At 38.5% G+C, this 16,092-nt stretch overlaps 1 protein-coding gene across 2 annotated transcripts in view; it reads left to right on the top strand.

The window, feature by feature from the left end:
• The window catches only part of UBAP2 (ubiquitin associated protein 2), a 185,177-nt gene that overhangs the window by 49,121 nt on the left and 119,964 nt on the right, over positions 1-16,092 (top strand). For both annotated transcript variants that reach the window (XM_082301874.1, XM_082301875.1), the window contains exons 9-16: positions 2,545-2,597; positions 7,208-7,275; positions 8,348-8,537; positions 9,212-9,416; positions 11,053-11,327; positions 12,315-12,487; positions 13,571-13,778; positions 14,967-15,006. In XM_082301874.1, the coding sequence (XP_082158000.1) occupies positions 2,545-2,597; positions 7,208-7,275; positions 8,348-8,537; positions 9,212-9,416; positions 11,053-11,327; positions 12,315-12,487; positions 13,571-13,778; positions 14,967-15,006 (1,212 nt within the window). The remainder of the gene's footprint in view (positions 1-2,544; positions 2,598-7,207; positions 7,276-8,347; positions 8,538-9,211; positions 9,417-11,052; positions 11,328-12,314; positions 12,488-13,570; positions 13,779-14,966; positions 15,007-16,092) is intronic.

The following is a 16,092-nucleotide window of genomic DNA, read 5'->3' on the forward strand; positions in this document are numbered from 1 at the left end:
GGGACAGTTGTGTTCTTTGGAAGGTACAAGGAAGTTGGTGTTTGGGTTTTTGTTTTTGTGGGGTTTTTGTGTTTTGGTTTTTTTTTTCTAATATCTGCTGTAAAAGTCAGAAGCAACATTTTAAGGAAACCTTCAAATCTTTCTAGAATGCAAATGTAATCCAGAAGGAAAGAATTAGTACATAAGTTTGACATAGACCAAGTTAAATTTATTTTGGGGCTAATATCAATGGTTATTCAAAGAAAGGGTAAAAAATTAAGTAGTGTGACAGGAAGAGATGGGAATTCGAGGAAAAGAGCTGAAGACTAATCAAGAAGTGTATTTTTATTGTCTTGATAACTTTCTAAAACTGAACTTGTTACAAAGAGAAACAGGAAAGAGTCACAAATAACCATCTAGGTTGAAGCAGATATGACAAGGATCCTTGAAAACACAAAGCTTTATTTTGATGGAAAACAGAGAACTCTTGAATTGTGATGCTTTGCAAAGCTTGGGGGAAAGACTGGGAAGAGGATGCATGAGTTGCAGTAATGCCAAGGTGGATTTTGGACTAAAAAGAAATTGATGCGCCTGTTGCAAGATCTGACTTAGAAATTCCATCAATAGGAGGAAGACATTCAAAATGGATTTGAGAAGTGCAGAGAAGAGTACTGAAATAACTTAGACTGGAAGGATTGAGCTGGGAAGGAAGAGTGTTAGTAAATGACACTAGTTAACTTGGCAGCTTGGGTAAGCTAATAAAAGGGTGAAGGATTGTACACAGTATTTAAAAGAATAAACTCTCAGAATCAGTTTTATGAGAAGGAACAAGAGATAATTGTTTAAATTGTATTCAGGAAAACATCACAAATATTATTCCAAACAGGTTTGGTCCCAATGGTGGTGGAAAATACTTGAGTGTTTGGCTTGATGTATCTGAGCTCTTTGAGAGTTTATTTTATCAGACTCAAAGCTCTGTTTTAGTGTTCTAAAGGCTTGTCTTCTAGAGACAGACCCTGGCACTGGCTTATGGGAGATAAATACAAGCAGGGCAAATACTTGTATTTGTACTTCAAAGAAGAAATACTGGGGGGAGGGGTTCTGTGCTGGTCAGGGGAAGGAAAAGAAAATCAACTCTTCCTCTAAAAGGACTTTTCCTCCTTTTCAAAATTTCTGTAGAAATGTGTGGATTACTCTAGAAATTTGAGGCATTGTAGTAGTTTTGCTACAGGGTATGGTTATTTGTAAAAACATCAGCCCTGGCTAGGGGCTGTTTGCTAAAATGTGAGCAATGAGATGTTTCAGGCAACTCTGTATTGCTCCACAGAGCCAACGCAGGGTGGATGTTACCTTGCTCAGGACCTGCCAAATAATTTTGGATTCCAAGGTATAAGCCTCCACTCTTTCCTGCACTGTGTGTAACCTTCATGGTTGGCCCGTTTGCCTGACTGAACTGGCGCCGCTCGACCCTCCTCTGCCAAAACCTGCTGCGGTGTCACGGGGTACGAGAGGAGCACCAATGCAGTGCTAGCATTACACCAGGTGGCTTTGATGCTGTCTTTGGGGGGCTTATTTCTGTATTAATGCATCTCAGACAGTTCCTGGTTAAGTGAAAAGAGGTGGTTGAAGCAGTGGTCCTTTTGTTTTTGTACTTGATCCACGGTGCTGGTGGCACTACCTTTGGTGCTGGTGTTCTCTTTGCTCGTGGTTGCATAGTTTACACAAAGGCTCTGGTTGTTGTTGGGATAACCTCCCCTGTACTTCTGCTGGTGGTCAAGGCCTTAAGTCCTTTTATTGCTCTTGCATGTCTCTACCTGCAGTTTCCAATAGAAGGGGTCAGGTTTTTGCATCCATAGGATTGTTTTCTGTAGTTTTCCTATTTCTGCATGCTCCAGTGTTTTCCAAATCAACTCTGCCACAAGTTACAGGAAGTGTTTCTTAGCTACAATGGAAATTTATAGACTGTCCTGCTACCATTGTAAGAATTATTTATAAGATAAATTGCTCTCTCAGGGGAAGGAGTTGGAGTAGTTCTATTCTGAGGCGTGAGATAACAGGTTGGAAAGTAGTCCCCACAGGCTTGGGTCTTGAAATTGAATGTGTTGAAAGTAGGATTGTGGATATCAGAGCGGGTGCTGTGGTTATGTTTTGTTCTGTATGCATTTGTGCATGAAACTAGGGGATCCTGTGGCAGGGTTGAGTAGCCTCTCACCGTTGTTGGGCCCACAGGAGGAAGTTCTTCCAATGTTTGGTATTAATTGCTGGGTGCAGATGTGCATTCATGCGAATTAAGTCTGGTACCACAGTGGCTAAGAAATTGCTGAAAACAGAAATTAATGGCAAGGGAATGGAGGAGTGGTAGTGTTTCCCTCCTAAAATTTTAATTTTGCAGACCTGTTTCCTAGAGCTTACACCCTTGTTTCCAAGTATATGTCCAACCTCCATCTCCTTGCTTTGTTTTCCACTGATAATGAAAACAGGATTGCTCTTAAAGCAGAAAGATTGAAACACAGTGTTGTGCCTTTAACTTGAACCTGTTTTCTTTCTTTCCCCCAATTATGATAGGAGCATGGAAAAACTCAATAGAAGAATGGACAGCAGAAGACTGGAATGAAGATGTAAGTGCAACTTGTTGGATATACCAGTTGATTATTTACTCTCTTCAGTCTGTGTTGTTTTCAAAAACTAAGTATTTGAAGTAACACCCATTATTTCAAGTTTATTTTCAGAAGAGTGAGAGATTGTCTCAGAAATCATCCCTCTTGCTTCCCCCTGCAGGGTGGCATGTCAGTGTTATTCCTGGAAATGTGTGAAAATGTCATGTAACTGATACGAAAACTCCATCCTTACCTGGTGGCGGGGGTGTATCTTTCGAGATAATTGAAAGAAACTCTTAAATTCCTAGGTTTTCTGTATCAGTTAATGTCATCAAAAGTGGACATTTTAAACCTGTCCTCAGTTTCTTCAGTATGTGCTAGAGGTGGACTAAGGGCTAGGGGTGGTGGAAATTTATGGGCTGTTCTCACCCATGTTTGATGCTGGTACTATACAACATTTGTAGTATGAGAGAGGTGCTGAGCAATGCTGACTAGGGATGGAATTTGTTCTAATTAGTTACTAGAGCTGAATAATTTGCAAATGAGTTTTGAAATCTCTAGCCATTGTTAATTTTTATTCATTTTGGATCCTGGAAAAATCCCTGTAACCTAGAGAAAGTTGTTTGTCTGCTAATATTCAGAAAGAGTGAATAAAATGCCAAGATGCAGATACATTAGCCCAAAACAGGCAACAAAAAAAAAAAGGAAAATATATTATATCATTTGTTCTAAAAATAATTGTATTCTATCACCAAACACATTAGTGCATTGAAATCTGCCTTGCAAATTTTGGCAAATAAATCTGTTACAGAAGGACCCTTACTGAATGTGGGCTTTTATAAGAGTGCGCCCCAGTCCTGGGCCAGATGCCATCTAGTGACTCTATCAATGATTTGGAAGTAAAACTAAAACAATTGCTTAATAAAATGTTTGTGAAATCCAAAAGGTGTTGGAATAGCATTTAAAAGTAAGCCAGTCATGCAGAGAGATTTGGACCTCTGCAACGTTTGAGCTGTCCCAGTGAAAAATGCTTTCATATAGCCAAATATCCATTTGTTTTATAGGAACACAGACACACCTTAAGAACAAGGGCCTGGTGTCTGGAAAGCAGCAACTGAAAAGTTCTCAGGATTGTAGTGGATGATGGAAAAAGAACAGCTCAGCATGAGCTGATGTTCTATCTAGAAGTTCCTATTGTAGTCTTTTTGCCTCTTGGCACTCTTCCCCATCTCTTAATCATTCTTGAGTTATTTCTGTATGTGGATGCTTCTGAACTTGATTCTTAAGGACCAAATCCAATTTCTCATTGCTTTTACAGATGAAAAATTGTGTATAATAGCTGAAAATGACTGATCAAAGAGGTCATTAAGACGGGAGATTTTAGTTTAGGGAATCTGAAAAGGATTACTTTAGGAGCATATCATGGATTCTGGTTTTAGTCTAGCAGAGGTGTAGTATGAACCTCTGGAAAATGGATCCATGCATTTAAGTGTATAACAAACAGTTCTAGGGGCATGACTGTTGATTAAAAGAATCAAGGAAGCTGATATATTTCCTGTCTGCAGGGAAAGACCAGGTGTTTCTCTGAAGAATATTTCTGTTTAAATGTGGTGTTCTCTAGTCAGATAAAAGTTAGGAGCAAATGAGTGAAGTTTAACGTTGTTTGACCTGAGAAGAATTAGGTCTTTGTGACCTAATAGTCCTGTCTGGTTCTTATCTTCTGTAGTGAGTATTGAGCAAGTATAATAGGTTGTCTACCTGCTATTAAATAGAATGGAAACTGCTTGTGGTGAAAATAGGAGGTTGTATTTTGTTTAAGGGATACTCAGGGCATGAACAATGAAGGACTAGGCAAATATTGAGGTACTGTAGGTGGCTTTGGATTTTGCTCTTAAAATTGTGGTCATGCTCTCCTGGCTAAAGAATGTAAAGTTTAACTACAGAAACTATCCAAAGGAGAGAAATAGAATAAATACTAATTGCCAGAAAGTGGGTAATGGCAAACATTTTCTGTAGTGTTAGTAGTACTAGTTTATTTGAAACAGCAGCAACACTTCTTAAAAAAAAAGGAAGGAAAAAAAAAAAAAAAAGAGAAAGTGTGTTTTGGTGGAAATGGTTTCTTTACGAGGAAGCAGCATAAGAACTTGTTCTAATTTTTTTACCTTTGCTACATCATACCAAAACAGTAATAAGCTTTTTTTAATTTCTGATTTGTTGATGTTGAATTTCTGCAAGGATGCTGGAGTATATTTTCCTCTTCTCCTCAACATTCCTGTATTCCTTTAGGAGCTGGTAGCTAGTTGTCAAGTGTGTTGTCTGTTTGGTGATTGGAGAATGATTTTATTATAGGAACAGGAGCTGGAAAGCACGGGCATTTCACTGCAGATGGAGGACATACTGCTGTGAGGCCAGCACCGGCAAATGCCTCACAACCATTCATTCAGTTCTGGGAAAATACCAGAGCCTCAGTGAAAGATTTGTGAATGTAGTGTACAGTGAGCTAAATGGCTTGGTTAGGAGCTGAAAATACTACTTCTAAGAAATACTAAATACATCTGTGTAATAAAACTTTGCAGCAGCTGCAGCACAAAACACGTGTTTTGACGAATGGTGTAATCTCTGCAGAGTCCTGAATTAAGTGCTTGATTGGACCTTGTGGCAGTGAGTTTGCCACAGGGTGTAGTGTAAACCTCAGTGTAGCTGAGCTGGTAGCTTGAGACTTTTGTTTGCATGCTGGTTCATCCGTAGAGAACATTTACTTTCTCACATATCAGGCATGTTTTTGCATTGTCACAAACATCCTCAGTCTCCTTAATTAGCTTAATTTTTGGGATTCATCAGTGTTTTAGCCATGGTTAGTCTTTTCCTGGGTTATGTGAATGTAAGAAGCTATTGACATTACGAAGAATTTAATATTTAACCAAGGGATTGCAGACCATAGAGTGCTGCTTGTGCCATTAGCTGACTTTGTGCCATGTAATGCGGGAATATTGTAACACCCCAGAAAGTACAGTAGAACATTGCTCTAAACTAAAACACACAATGGGGAAAGGGCTGAACAATAGAGGAACAGCCTTTTTAACTGAAATGTACTTAAGTGGAATGTTCTTTCTTTGTTTTGGTCAGTACATAGAGTTGTGGGCTGTCAGCATCAATCTCAGGACAGGTGATCCAGAAATGAGGGATTAAAGTGCATTGTGTTGGCAGCAAGGGAAGGGCAAGAAATGGAGGGAGGAACTGTGGTAGTACCAATTTCTTCAAGGCCTCATGTGCTGCTTGTAAGAGGGTGCTGGGAGAGTATATGAAATATCTTTACTTTGCCTCTGAGTGGTGACTTGCTCCCAGACATCTCTTCTGTGCCCTTCTTAAATCAACAGTGTTTCACAGGAGAATCCCTATCAGATGTCCATGTTCAGGGGTACACATGTTCTCAGTAGACCTGCCTGTGGGATGGCAGATGAAATCGGCTCGTGTCCGTGATGTCCTTTGAACTGGGCTGCTAGCAATGTATGCAATTAAAAATGCATCATTTCCTAGAAGAGCTGTATCAAATGGCATGTTCTGAAGGTATTCTTTGTGTGTGTGTTTGAATAGGTCAGTTATTCTTCAGTCAAAGACAAGGCTAAACCAAAGGAAATAAGGGTGATTTTGTGAAAATTAAGTTTAAAATATTAATGTTGTACTTGCATATCTCTGTCTTGCTAAACCTAACCTGTGCTGGCTTAAGACCTATTCTGGTTTGCAAGTGCTCATGTCAGTAGAAACAAATTAGCCCTAGGAAGTTGTAGCTGTTCAACTATTACTTTTTAAACAAGAAAAACTATTAAAAAAATCCAACAACAGAAAACCAACCCCTTCTTTTCCCCTGAAGACCCAACCAGCTCTGCTGGTTGCCTGTGCAAGTCCCAGGTGCCTGTGCAGTATCTCTCTGTTTTGTAACAGCATGGTGAAAAAAGTGCAGCTTTCCTCTGTGGGTGGTCTGACTTGTTACATGAGTGTCAGCATGGCTCTCATTTTATTACTGTCTTCGAACTCTGCTCTCAGAGCGCTCAGTTAAAGTCTTTATTTCCACTCCTAACAGAGCTGCCAAGAAAGAACCATGCGTGCTGGTTCACTGTACTTACCTGTACTTACCTGCCTCTGCTGGTGGTGGGAGCTGAAATGTTACATGCAAGGATACCTGAAATGGGTGGGAGCAGTCCAGTGTGTTACCCTTGTGCAACAAGATTTATCAGAGTTGCTCTATAGTGTCATAAATTGTCTGCACACTGATGATAGAATGGCTGTCACATTAATTGCTTTCTGCTGGTGTATTTCAGTTAAACTGTTTCCCAAACTGATGTAGTTACTTTGGTATACTGTTCTATACTGGTGCGTGTTTTCAGTAGGTCAAATTTCCTAACCCAACCCTCTAATTAAATAGGTACTTGATTCTGTGGAGATGATTTTACTGAAGTTTGACTGCATGTTTTTGTCTTTTTAAGCAGAGCTTCAGAGTAGCTGTTTGTAATGGTAGTTTGACTTTACTTTTATCTTGAAAGTGCATGGCCAAAATGGAATTTCTACAGTTGTTGCAAGAGGGAAGTGTGAGCATGTGTGGGATTAAAATTCTTCCCCCATCTCTTTTTCAGCTTTCTGAAACAAAAGTCTTCACTGCATCTTCTGTTCCAGCAGAGAATCATGTGACTCCTGGGCAAAGGTAAGCTCCTTCCATGTTTTCTCTATGCTTTAAAAACCTGCTTCTTGATTAAGCAATGTTAGCTTGCCATGCATAAAATATTGAATAAAAACTCTGTCAGAGATTGGTCAAACTCATCTCAAAATTGAAAAAGCCTTGCTTGCAAATTGTTGTTTCTGTGAATTCCTGACTTACATATTTTCTACTGTGAAAGTGGAGACAAACTTACCAAACAGGTGAGCGTAATACATCTTCTGCATCAGGACTGCTTACAGGAAGGAAGAAAAGTAGCTGGGAAGAAAAGATTTTTACTATTGAAAAAAGGAAGCTCTGGCTTTAGCATCCAGAAAATGGAAAGCCTGCCTTTGTAGATGCGGAAAGTGTTCAGAATGTAGTGCTTTGACAAATACGATAAATGAAAGCTTGCATTGGCAAAAAGGTGAATTTCCTGGTAAACATCACAGCTACAAGCCTTTACTGATGATAGAGGGTTAAGATCAAGAACCAAAAATGTCAGTTGCTGTCTTCCTTTGCTTGCCTTTGTCTTCCAATGCCTTGCTGGTGATGTTGTGGAGTCAGCTGCCTTCATTAGCCCATGTTCATGGAGAGAACACTGAAGTTTAGCAATGAATACTTCAGTAGTTGGATAGCATGAGATCTAAAAACTAAATAGGCTAATGGTCCCAAACATCCTGATTCTGCTGTACTGCAGCAAAATTTTCCACATAAAATGGATGTGATTTGCATGAGGCATGGTGTCAGGTGGTCTATAGGTTACACTCCTTTCTTTCTTAAAGGTAGTATATTCATATGTTTTTTATTCTGTTCTTCTAGTGGATGTCCCTCAAATTATGTTAGAAAATGTTTTAGTTCATCCACTCAAATTGGGGTGGGGTTTTTGTGTTTGTTTCTTGCTGGCAAAAAATTCTTTTCTATCTCTTTTGTATGATAGACAATAAACATTTGAAAAGACTGTTAATCAGTAGTAATTCTGTTGCTGGAATGGCAGCTTTAGTATTGTTAGTGCTTGCCTCAGTGTCAGTGAAGTTTAATCACTGTGTTCATTCCAGCCAAATTTCACTTTGTCTTACAGCATTGATTTGGTGACACTGCTTCAAAAGCCAGTGACATCTACCCAAGAGACAGAAGGCAACTCATTTGAGGCTCCCCAGCAGCAGACCTTTGGCCAAGCATTAGTATTCACAAATTCTCAGCACAGCGCCCAGATGGCATCAGGAACGGGCAGCTCCAGTGCTGTAAACTCTTATTCTCCTCAAAGTCTGGTAAAACTGTCTTAAGCTTTCTAAACATTATGTTTCCCAAGTGTTGTTCATGAGTAAATATTTTAGGGTAAACAACTTTTCCAGTGCCAGTCATTTCATGAGGTGTTTTGGTATTTGTTAAAAAAGTTGAAAATAAAAAATATCATTCCTTCCTTTCACACTCCCCCCCTCATCCCACCACCCCCCAAAAAAGATTACTTTTTTTCATTTTGCTGATAAGTTATTTCTGCGTTTACATGAAGTAGTTGTATTAATTTTTTATTAGAGCAGATGTGCTAATTGCTTGCTCATGTAGGATAAAATAATTTGTTTATAGTTAAGAGTTCTAGGCCAGAAAACCGAATGTGTTATTTCCAAGCACATTCTTGACTACTTCTTGTGGAAGCATGCCTGTTCCTGAGTCAGTTTTGAGGGTGTGAGATGAGGTGTTTATTCTCTAAAAATTGGTCCAACTATTAGTAAATCTATGATATTTTGAGATGCATGGGTTCAATTAAGTTAGTATTAATTAGTATTCCAGTGGTGGAAGTTTTTACTGGTCATTTGTTAGTAAGCTAGGTCTTGAATAGATTTTAGTTGCTGCCAGATAGCAGCTTGTAGACATTGACCCTATGATTATGTTCAATAATTACTTAAAAAACTCTGCTCCTTCCCCTCTTCTTCTTTTTTGGTAGTCGGCAGTTCTTTGTTCTGGCTTTGGAGAGCTCAGATCTTCTAAATTGGCAAACTCTACTGGTTCCCAAATCTTGGACCAATTGAAATCACCAGGATTGGGTCAGTTTACCTCTCAACAAACCAATAGCACCACTAGCACAGCTGCTGCGTCATCCTGGGATCTAAAACCACCTATTACTCAGTCCTCAGTCCTCAGTCAGTTTGGTAAGTGCTTTGACACAGCTTCTTTTCTCTTTCTCTCTCTATTAGCCAGTAAGATTTCTTAGTGCCAATGATAGTTGAAAATTACTTTAATGAAAGACTTTCTAAAAAATGTAATCCTAGTAATACAATTAGTTACAATCATTCTAAGTGTGACATTTATTTGCTGGTAATAGACATCACAAGTATATATTTATCATAAACTAAGTTTTGTTAAGCTTAAGCCTATCCATAAATGTTATTACATCTTTAAAGTTATTGAGCCTTCCATGTAATGACATCTTTGATTTAGTGTGCTTGAATATTTACATGGAACTTTGTTGGTGACTGTTTTTCAACAAATGTGGGGAAAGACTTATTTTCATTGTAGCTATGCTGCTTTTAGCTGAGTGTAAAGTTGTGTACTGTATTTTGGTTTTGGTTTTTTTCCCACAAATTTTTTCTTTACTCATTACATGAATTTTGAATGACTACTATGTAATTTCTTCATAATGCGTATAACGCCTCAGTGTTCTTCCTCTAGTGTGCTGCGAATGATTCAGGTTATTTGTTTTGTATATTTATAATTGTATGAATTTTTCATGTAATTGAGTAAAATTAGTAGCAACAGTGAAAATGACAGAAACTTGGTTTCTGCAGTGTTGATCCTAGCAGTATCCTCACTGTGAAGAGGATAGCTCTTGTATCTCTCGTGTATGTATATATGCTTATGTGTAGATAAGCAGCCATTGGTAGCAATTACTATCTTTGACATAAAGAAATTCTAAAAAAAAAAAAAAGTTTGTGTACATTTTAATGCTTTCTAATGGACTTCATGAACTGAATAAAAAACCCTTCACACTGAAAATGCTGTAGATCTCTATAGTGGCTGACCAGTGCTTTAGGTCACTTCATGGCTTTCAGCATCTGAAAACTATGAAAGAGAAGACTTGGGAAAAAACCTGTTCATGTCCAGCATCTCTTTGACTCTCAGCTATTATGAAATAGTAGAAGATTTTCTTTTCTTTTCTTTTCTTTTCTTTTCTTTTCTTTTCTTTTCTTTTCTTTTCTTTTCTTTTCTTTTCTTTTCTTTTCTTTTCTTTTCTTTTCTTTTCTTTTCTTTTCTTTTCTTTTCTTTTCTTTTCTTTTCTTTTCTTTTTTTTTTTTTTTGTTGTTGTTGTTGTTTGCTTGGTTGGTTGGTTGGTTGGTTTTTTTTACATCTTCTTCTTTGCAGGGCAGGGTAGGGAATCCTAAATCATAATACCTCTTTACCCCTTGGAAATAATCACATTTTATTGCACAGTTAACTGCAGTGAAACTCGAAGTGTTTGATTAAAATAATCCAAAACAGTTTCTGAGGACGTGTGTGTGATAATATTGTGACTGTGTAGATAGGTGTGTTCTCATATTTTTGGAAAAAAATAAATAATGCTTGGCCACAGCTGTTTATTTAAAGTAGAAAGTGTATCAACTGTTGTCCTTATTACTGTTAGAGCAGTAAATGATGAATGTGAAATTGCTCTGATGTCTGAAAAGACTTGCAACTGCTATAGAATTGTAACTGTTAAGCATCGCCCAGATTCTTCCATAAAGAGTAGAACTGTGAAGAGCAGAGTTCAGTGCTTTAATTTTAATATTTCTTTTTCCCAACACTGACCAGACTTTAAATCCCAGCCTGACCCATCTCCAGTTCTGAGCCAGCTGACCCAGCGACAGCAACAACAAATGCAGGTGGTTCCTGTTCCTCCTCCTGGGCTGGAGTCGTCCTCCTCCCAGGTAAAACTTCGAGAGCCATCACCAGTAGACACCTCTACAGCTGTTAGCAAAATATTACAGCTCCCCACTATCTCTATGGATAACCAGGCAGTGACTGTTCATCAAACCCAACAGAAACAGATAAAACCACCAAAACGGAGGATAACTCCAGCATCCAAGGTGGGTAATTGAATGGCGACTTGTCCTTAGTAAAAGTAAAAACCACAAAAACCTGCGTCAGCAGTGGTGTGGCCAGCAGACCAGGGCAGTGACTGTCCCCCTGTACTGGGCACTGGTGAGGCTGCACCTCAAATCCTGTGTCCAGTTCTGGGTGCCTCACATGAGAAGATGTTGAGGGGCTGGAGCATGTCCAGAGAAGGGGGCAGAGCTGGCCAAGGCTCTGGAGCGCAGGTCTGAGGAGCAGCTGAGGGAGCTGCAGGGGCTCAGCCTGGAGAAAAGGAGGCTCAGGGGAAACCTGATCACCCTCTAGAAATGAGGGTGTAGCCAGGTGGAGATCAGTCTTTTCTCCCAGGTAACAAGTGACAAGGCAAGAGGAAACAGCCTCAAGTTGCACTAGGGAGGGTTTAGACTGGATATTAGGAAAAATGTCATCACTGAGGGGGTTGTCAATCATTGGAGCAGGCTGCCCCGGTAAGTGGTGGAGTTACCATCCCTGGAACTGTTTAAAAGATGTGAAGACGTGGTGCTTAGGGACATGGTTTAGGACTTGGTAGTGCTGGCTTTAATAGCTGGACTTGATCTTAATGTTCTTGTCCAACCTAAATTATTTCTATGATTCTGTTCAGTATATATTTTATATAAATTGCTAGGGAGAAGGAGAGCAAAGAGCTTGGTATATTTCTTATTTATAAAGCAGGAAATACTAAGCTGGATAGTTACTAGGTCCAAAATACTGTGGTGATATCTTTTGCAAGCAGCTGCCTGGTTGCTCTGTATGGAAAATGGCTGTTGCTGAGTGGTTTTTAGATTGACTTAGTAGCCACAGTATGAATATTGGTGGAGGTGGGAGGGTTGTACACAGATGATACTTTGGTATTGTAGAATAATATGTCTTACTCCTTCAGCTCCAGATTAGGGCAGAATCAGTGGATTAATTTCAGGTTGAAGATGCATGCAAAGAAATTACGGTTTTTTTTCTTCCTTAAGATTCCTGCCTCTGCAGTGGAGATGCCTGGATCAGCAGATGTGACAGGGTTAAATGTTCAGTTTGGAGCTCTTGAGTTTGGATCAGAGCCTACACTCCCAGAGTTTGGATCAACTTCAAGCAGTGAGAATACCAGCCAGGCGACCAACAATAGCTTATATTCAAAATCTGTAAAGTATGTGTGAGTTGCCCTCCTGCATTCTCAGGTGTTCTTGAAGGGGGTCAAGTTTGTGCCAAAAACATCAAGACACGGTTACAATGTAATGGGAGGGAAAAATATGATGACTTGTTTTCTGTGCATTGTATCTTAAATGATGAATTTCTTCTCCAATGGTAGTCAAAATCTCCCTGGATGGGTAAATGTGAAGCTGGAGATGACATGAGTATAAATAACCTTATAATAAGCTATCCTTTATAGGATTTCCTTCTCATGTTGAATTGCCCTGCTTTTCAAGTTTTTTGGGGGTTTGTTCCTCACAACCCACATTTTTCTGCATCTAATCCAGCAGAGTTGACCTCTGTACCGTATATTAGTAGATTGGCACCAGATTACAGACCTGATGCTCCTACAGGATGAGAAAATGAGAAGCTAGGCTGTCTGTGTGCAGAAGCTCTTACTGAAATGCTAAAATAGCCAATGTGAAGTGCCAGTGTACCAGTAAACCATTTTTAATTCCTTTTTCATTGAAAAATCGGCATCAGTAAAAAGCTTCCTGAAGTTAATTCAGAAATACTAATGAAAATGCACTTTCACATTAGCTTTTAGTTTTATACATTGCATTTAAACTATCTGGAAAATAAAACATTACTGCATGCTTTAAAGTATTTTTTAGCTCTTTGCATAGTTCATTCTGTAACATTAGGATTCTGTTGTAAAAAGAATCCTATTGTGGTTACTCATCATATATCAGACTTTTATCAATTCTGCTTGTTTAAAAAAGAAACATTATGATCATTAATTATCCTTGGAAAAGGTAGAAATAACATGACTGAAAACTGCTTGTGTGTAAATTCTTGTTGAGGTTGGGCTGGAACGAGGAAGGTGAGTGGTGCTTAGTGCAGCTGATGTTTTGAAGAAGTGATTTGTGGGGACCAAAGCAATATTATGATTTTTTTTTTATGTTCTTATATTTTCTAATATAAATAGTGTAGATTTTTCTGCATGTTTAAGGTAGTTCAAGATAACTATACAGGAGCTGATATTTTCATGAAGGTATTTGAAATACTTACCAAGATGATAAATAATTCTTTTTTCCAGTGATCCTTTGAATACCTCTTTGCCAATATCCAATACAGTACAGGACTCCACCTACACAACCTCTGCCATCAGCTCTTCCAGTCTGACCTGCTCATCCCAGAGCACTAGCCCAGTAACAACTTCCTCCTATGACCAGACTTCTGTGCATAGCAGGATTGCGTACCAAAGCTCCATGGCTCCGTCTGAACCAACCCCTGTTGCAGTTGCGGTGAGTTCATTAGAGAAACAGGACCTTGAAAAGGGGGAATATTCTTACCTGTGTTAGGCTTGTATTCCTCTGATACGTTAATGCTTTGACCAAGCCCAGTGGTATTTTTGATTCCCTAGCCTGCCCTGTTACTTGTTTTCATTTTTCCTAGCATGTAGTAGTTTTTGGCAATACTGTATTTGGGATGTAAGAGTCTCTGATTTTTTTGGGTTTTGACATCTTAAATTGTCTTTTGACCTTTTTTCTTAGTAACACTTAAAATTCTTCTCAAATTTCCTTCCCTGAAGTTAAGCTTTTAAAAAAGGAACTGTCTCTGTATATAAATACTAATTATGGTATTTTGCCATAAATTAATAGTTTCTATAGAAAGGTATATTATTTATTAAATTTATATGGCACCTAGCAAATGGATTCCAAACTTTTTTTGGCCCCTCCAGCATTACTTTTCTGTTGTATTTTAACACCAGTGGGAATTAGTTTCATGTGTTATTTTAATAAGCATGGGAGAAGTCTAATATAGGACAGAGAATCTCTTGAGAGATTCAAACACACCTGCTCTCTTTGTATATGGAATGTAGGTTTGTTTTAAGAGAACTGAGTTTATTAAATGTTTTAGGAACTTGTGAGAGTTTGTAAGTTTATTTGCTTCTGGCCTTTGTTATGTGTTGGCTCAGTCACACTTGTCTTCTGCACTAGCTCGTATGTACTGGTGAGGATCAAGCATAGACTATCCACTTCTGTACTCCAGCGTTATCCAAAAAACAACTGGTGCTTCTCAAGTCTTATCTTTCAATGGAAAAAAATTGGCGTCTCTGTGTAACTTGGATAGTTAAAATTGTGAGTTACATTAGATCAAAAGCACAACCATTTCCTATATGTTAATGCAATTCTTTATTTCATATTGGTGTGAGCCTGAAGTTTATGTTATATACAGTACATGGGAAGGTCTGCTGCTGATGGGTGTATTATGGGCAGTGTATGGGATTCTCTATGTTCAGGACACCTTGCACTTGAGTCAACTTTATGATGTGGTTTTTATAAAGGCAGTAAAAATTTAATTTTCTGCCTTGTTGTTCAATTTACTATGAATACAGAATTTTGCATGAAGCATGTTCGATGTGTGATTCAGTTTGAACATTTAATATACTTCTGAGATGGTTTATTAATTAATTTCTTCTTTGTTTACAGAACGGGCACAGTGGTGTTAGAACCCAGGCAACACTTGACAGTAAGTTTTCAAAGCTTGGTTGAGCACAGGACTTTCTGATCGTTCCTTGCCACTTGCTGTGCACACAAGCGTTGCAGTGACATTGGGTTTAAGGTTTTATATTGTTCTCCATGACTAATTTATGGCTGACCCGTTTGACTTTATTTGTGCTTGCATTAAATACTGCTTGCTTCTTGAGTACACTTGAAATATGAAGGCAGCTCTCTACAAACCTAAAATCTACAAACCTAAATAGCCTTAGAATTAGACCTGCTGGTTTTCCTTTTGAATTTACCTGCAAGAAATTATTTAATATAAAATAAAAATACAAAATTAAAAACAACTGTGAAATTTCTTAGCAGTTCTTCCAGTTCTGAGTTGGGAAGCTGCAAATAGCATTTAACTGTAATGAAACAAAGTCACATTCTTTGAATGCACCTCTCACTAGGTCTACTTCTATCTCTGCCCTGTTAGAAGCCTGTGGGGAATAAAGGTGAGAAACATGTTCCCTCTGCTGAGTTTCCTCCCAATACCTTGCAGACAATACCTCAGTACTGACTCTGGTATAAGTGTTAGTTTCTTCATCTTGGCCTATTTCTAATGCAGCCTGTAACACCCCTGCAGCTCTCTACTTGGAGTTAAAGTAATTAAAGTATAATGTTCACTCTTCTGATCTTTGTGCTTCTCTGTGGACGTTTTCAAGGACAGCAGTGTGAATTAGTATCTTTTGGAATTCCAATGCCCCAATTTTAGGTCTAACCTTCTCTTAAACATGTCGTCAGGTGGGCCATTAGTGGGATGTGTTTTGTTAGTGCCAAGTTGAATTTAAAGGAGCAGGAGTTGTTTATGCTCCGAGAATTACCATTTAAAAGATTGACATATACAAAGACACAAAGTGTTTTCGTAGTGTCAAGTACAGAATTAATAAACAGTTTATGAAATTCACTGCAGAACCTGTCCTTTTGCTTTAGAAAACAAAGATCTGAGAATTCTAATACTTTTGTATTCTGTAATGGCTTTACTAGTCTCTTTTCCTATGCCAGCTCTCCTTTGAGAGCATTTCTGTTTTCCTTCTTCCATTGCGTCTATTACATGCATCCAAATGAT

Source organism: Coloeus monedula (genome assembly GCF_965178545.1).
Source record: "Coloeus monedula genome assembly, chromosome: Z".
Taxonomy (NCBI): Eukaryota; Metazoa; Chordata; class Aves; order Passeriformes; family Corvidae; genus Coloeus; species Coloeus monedula.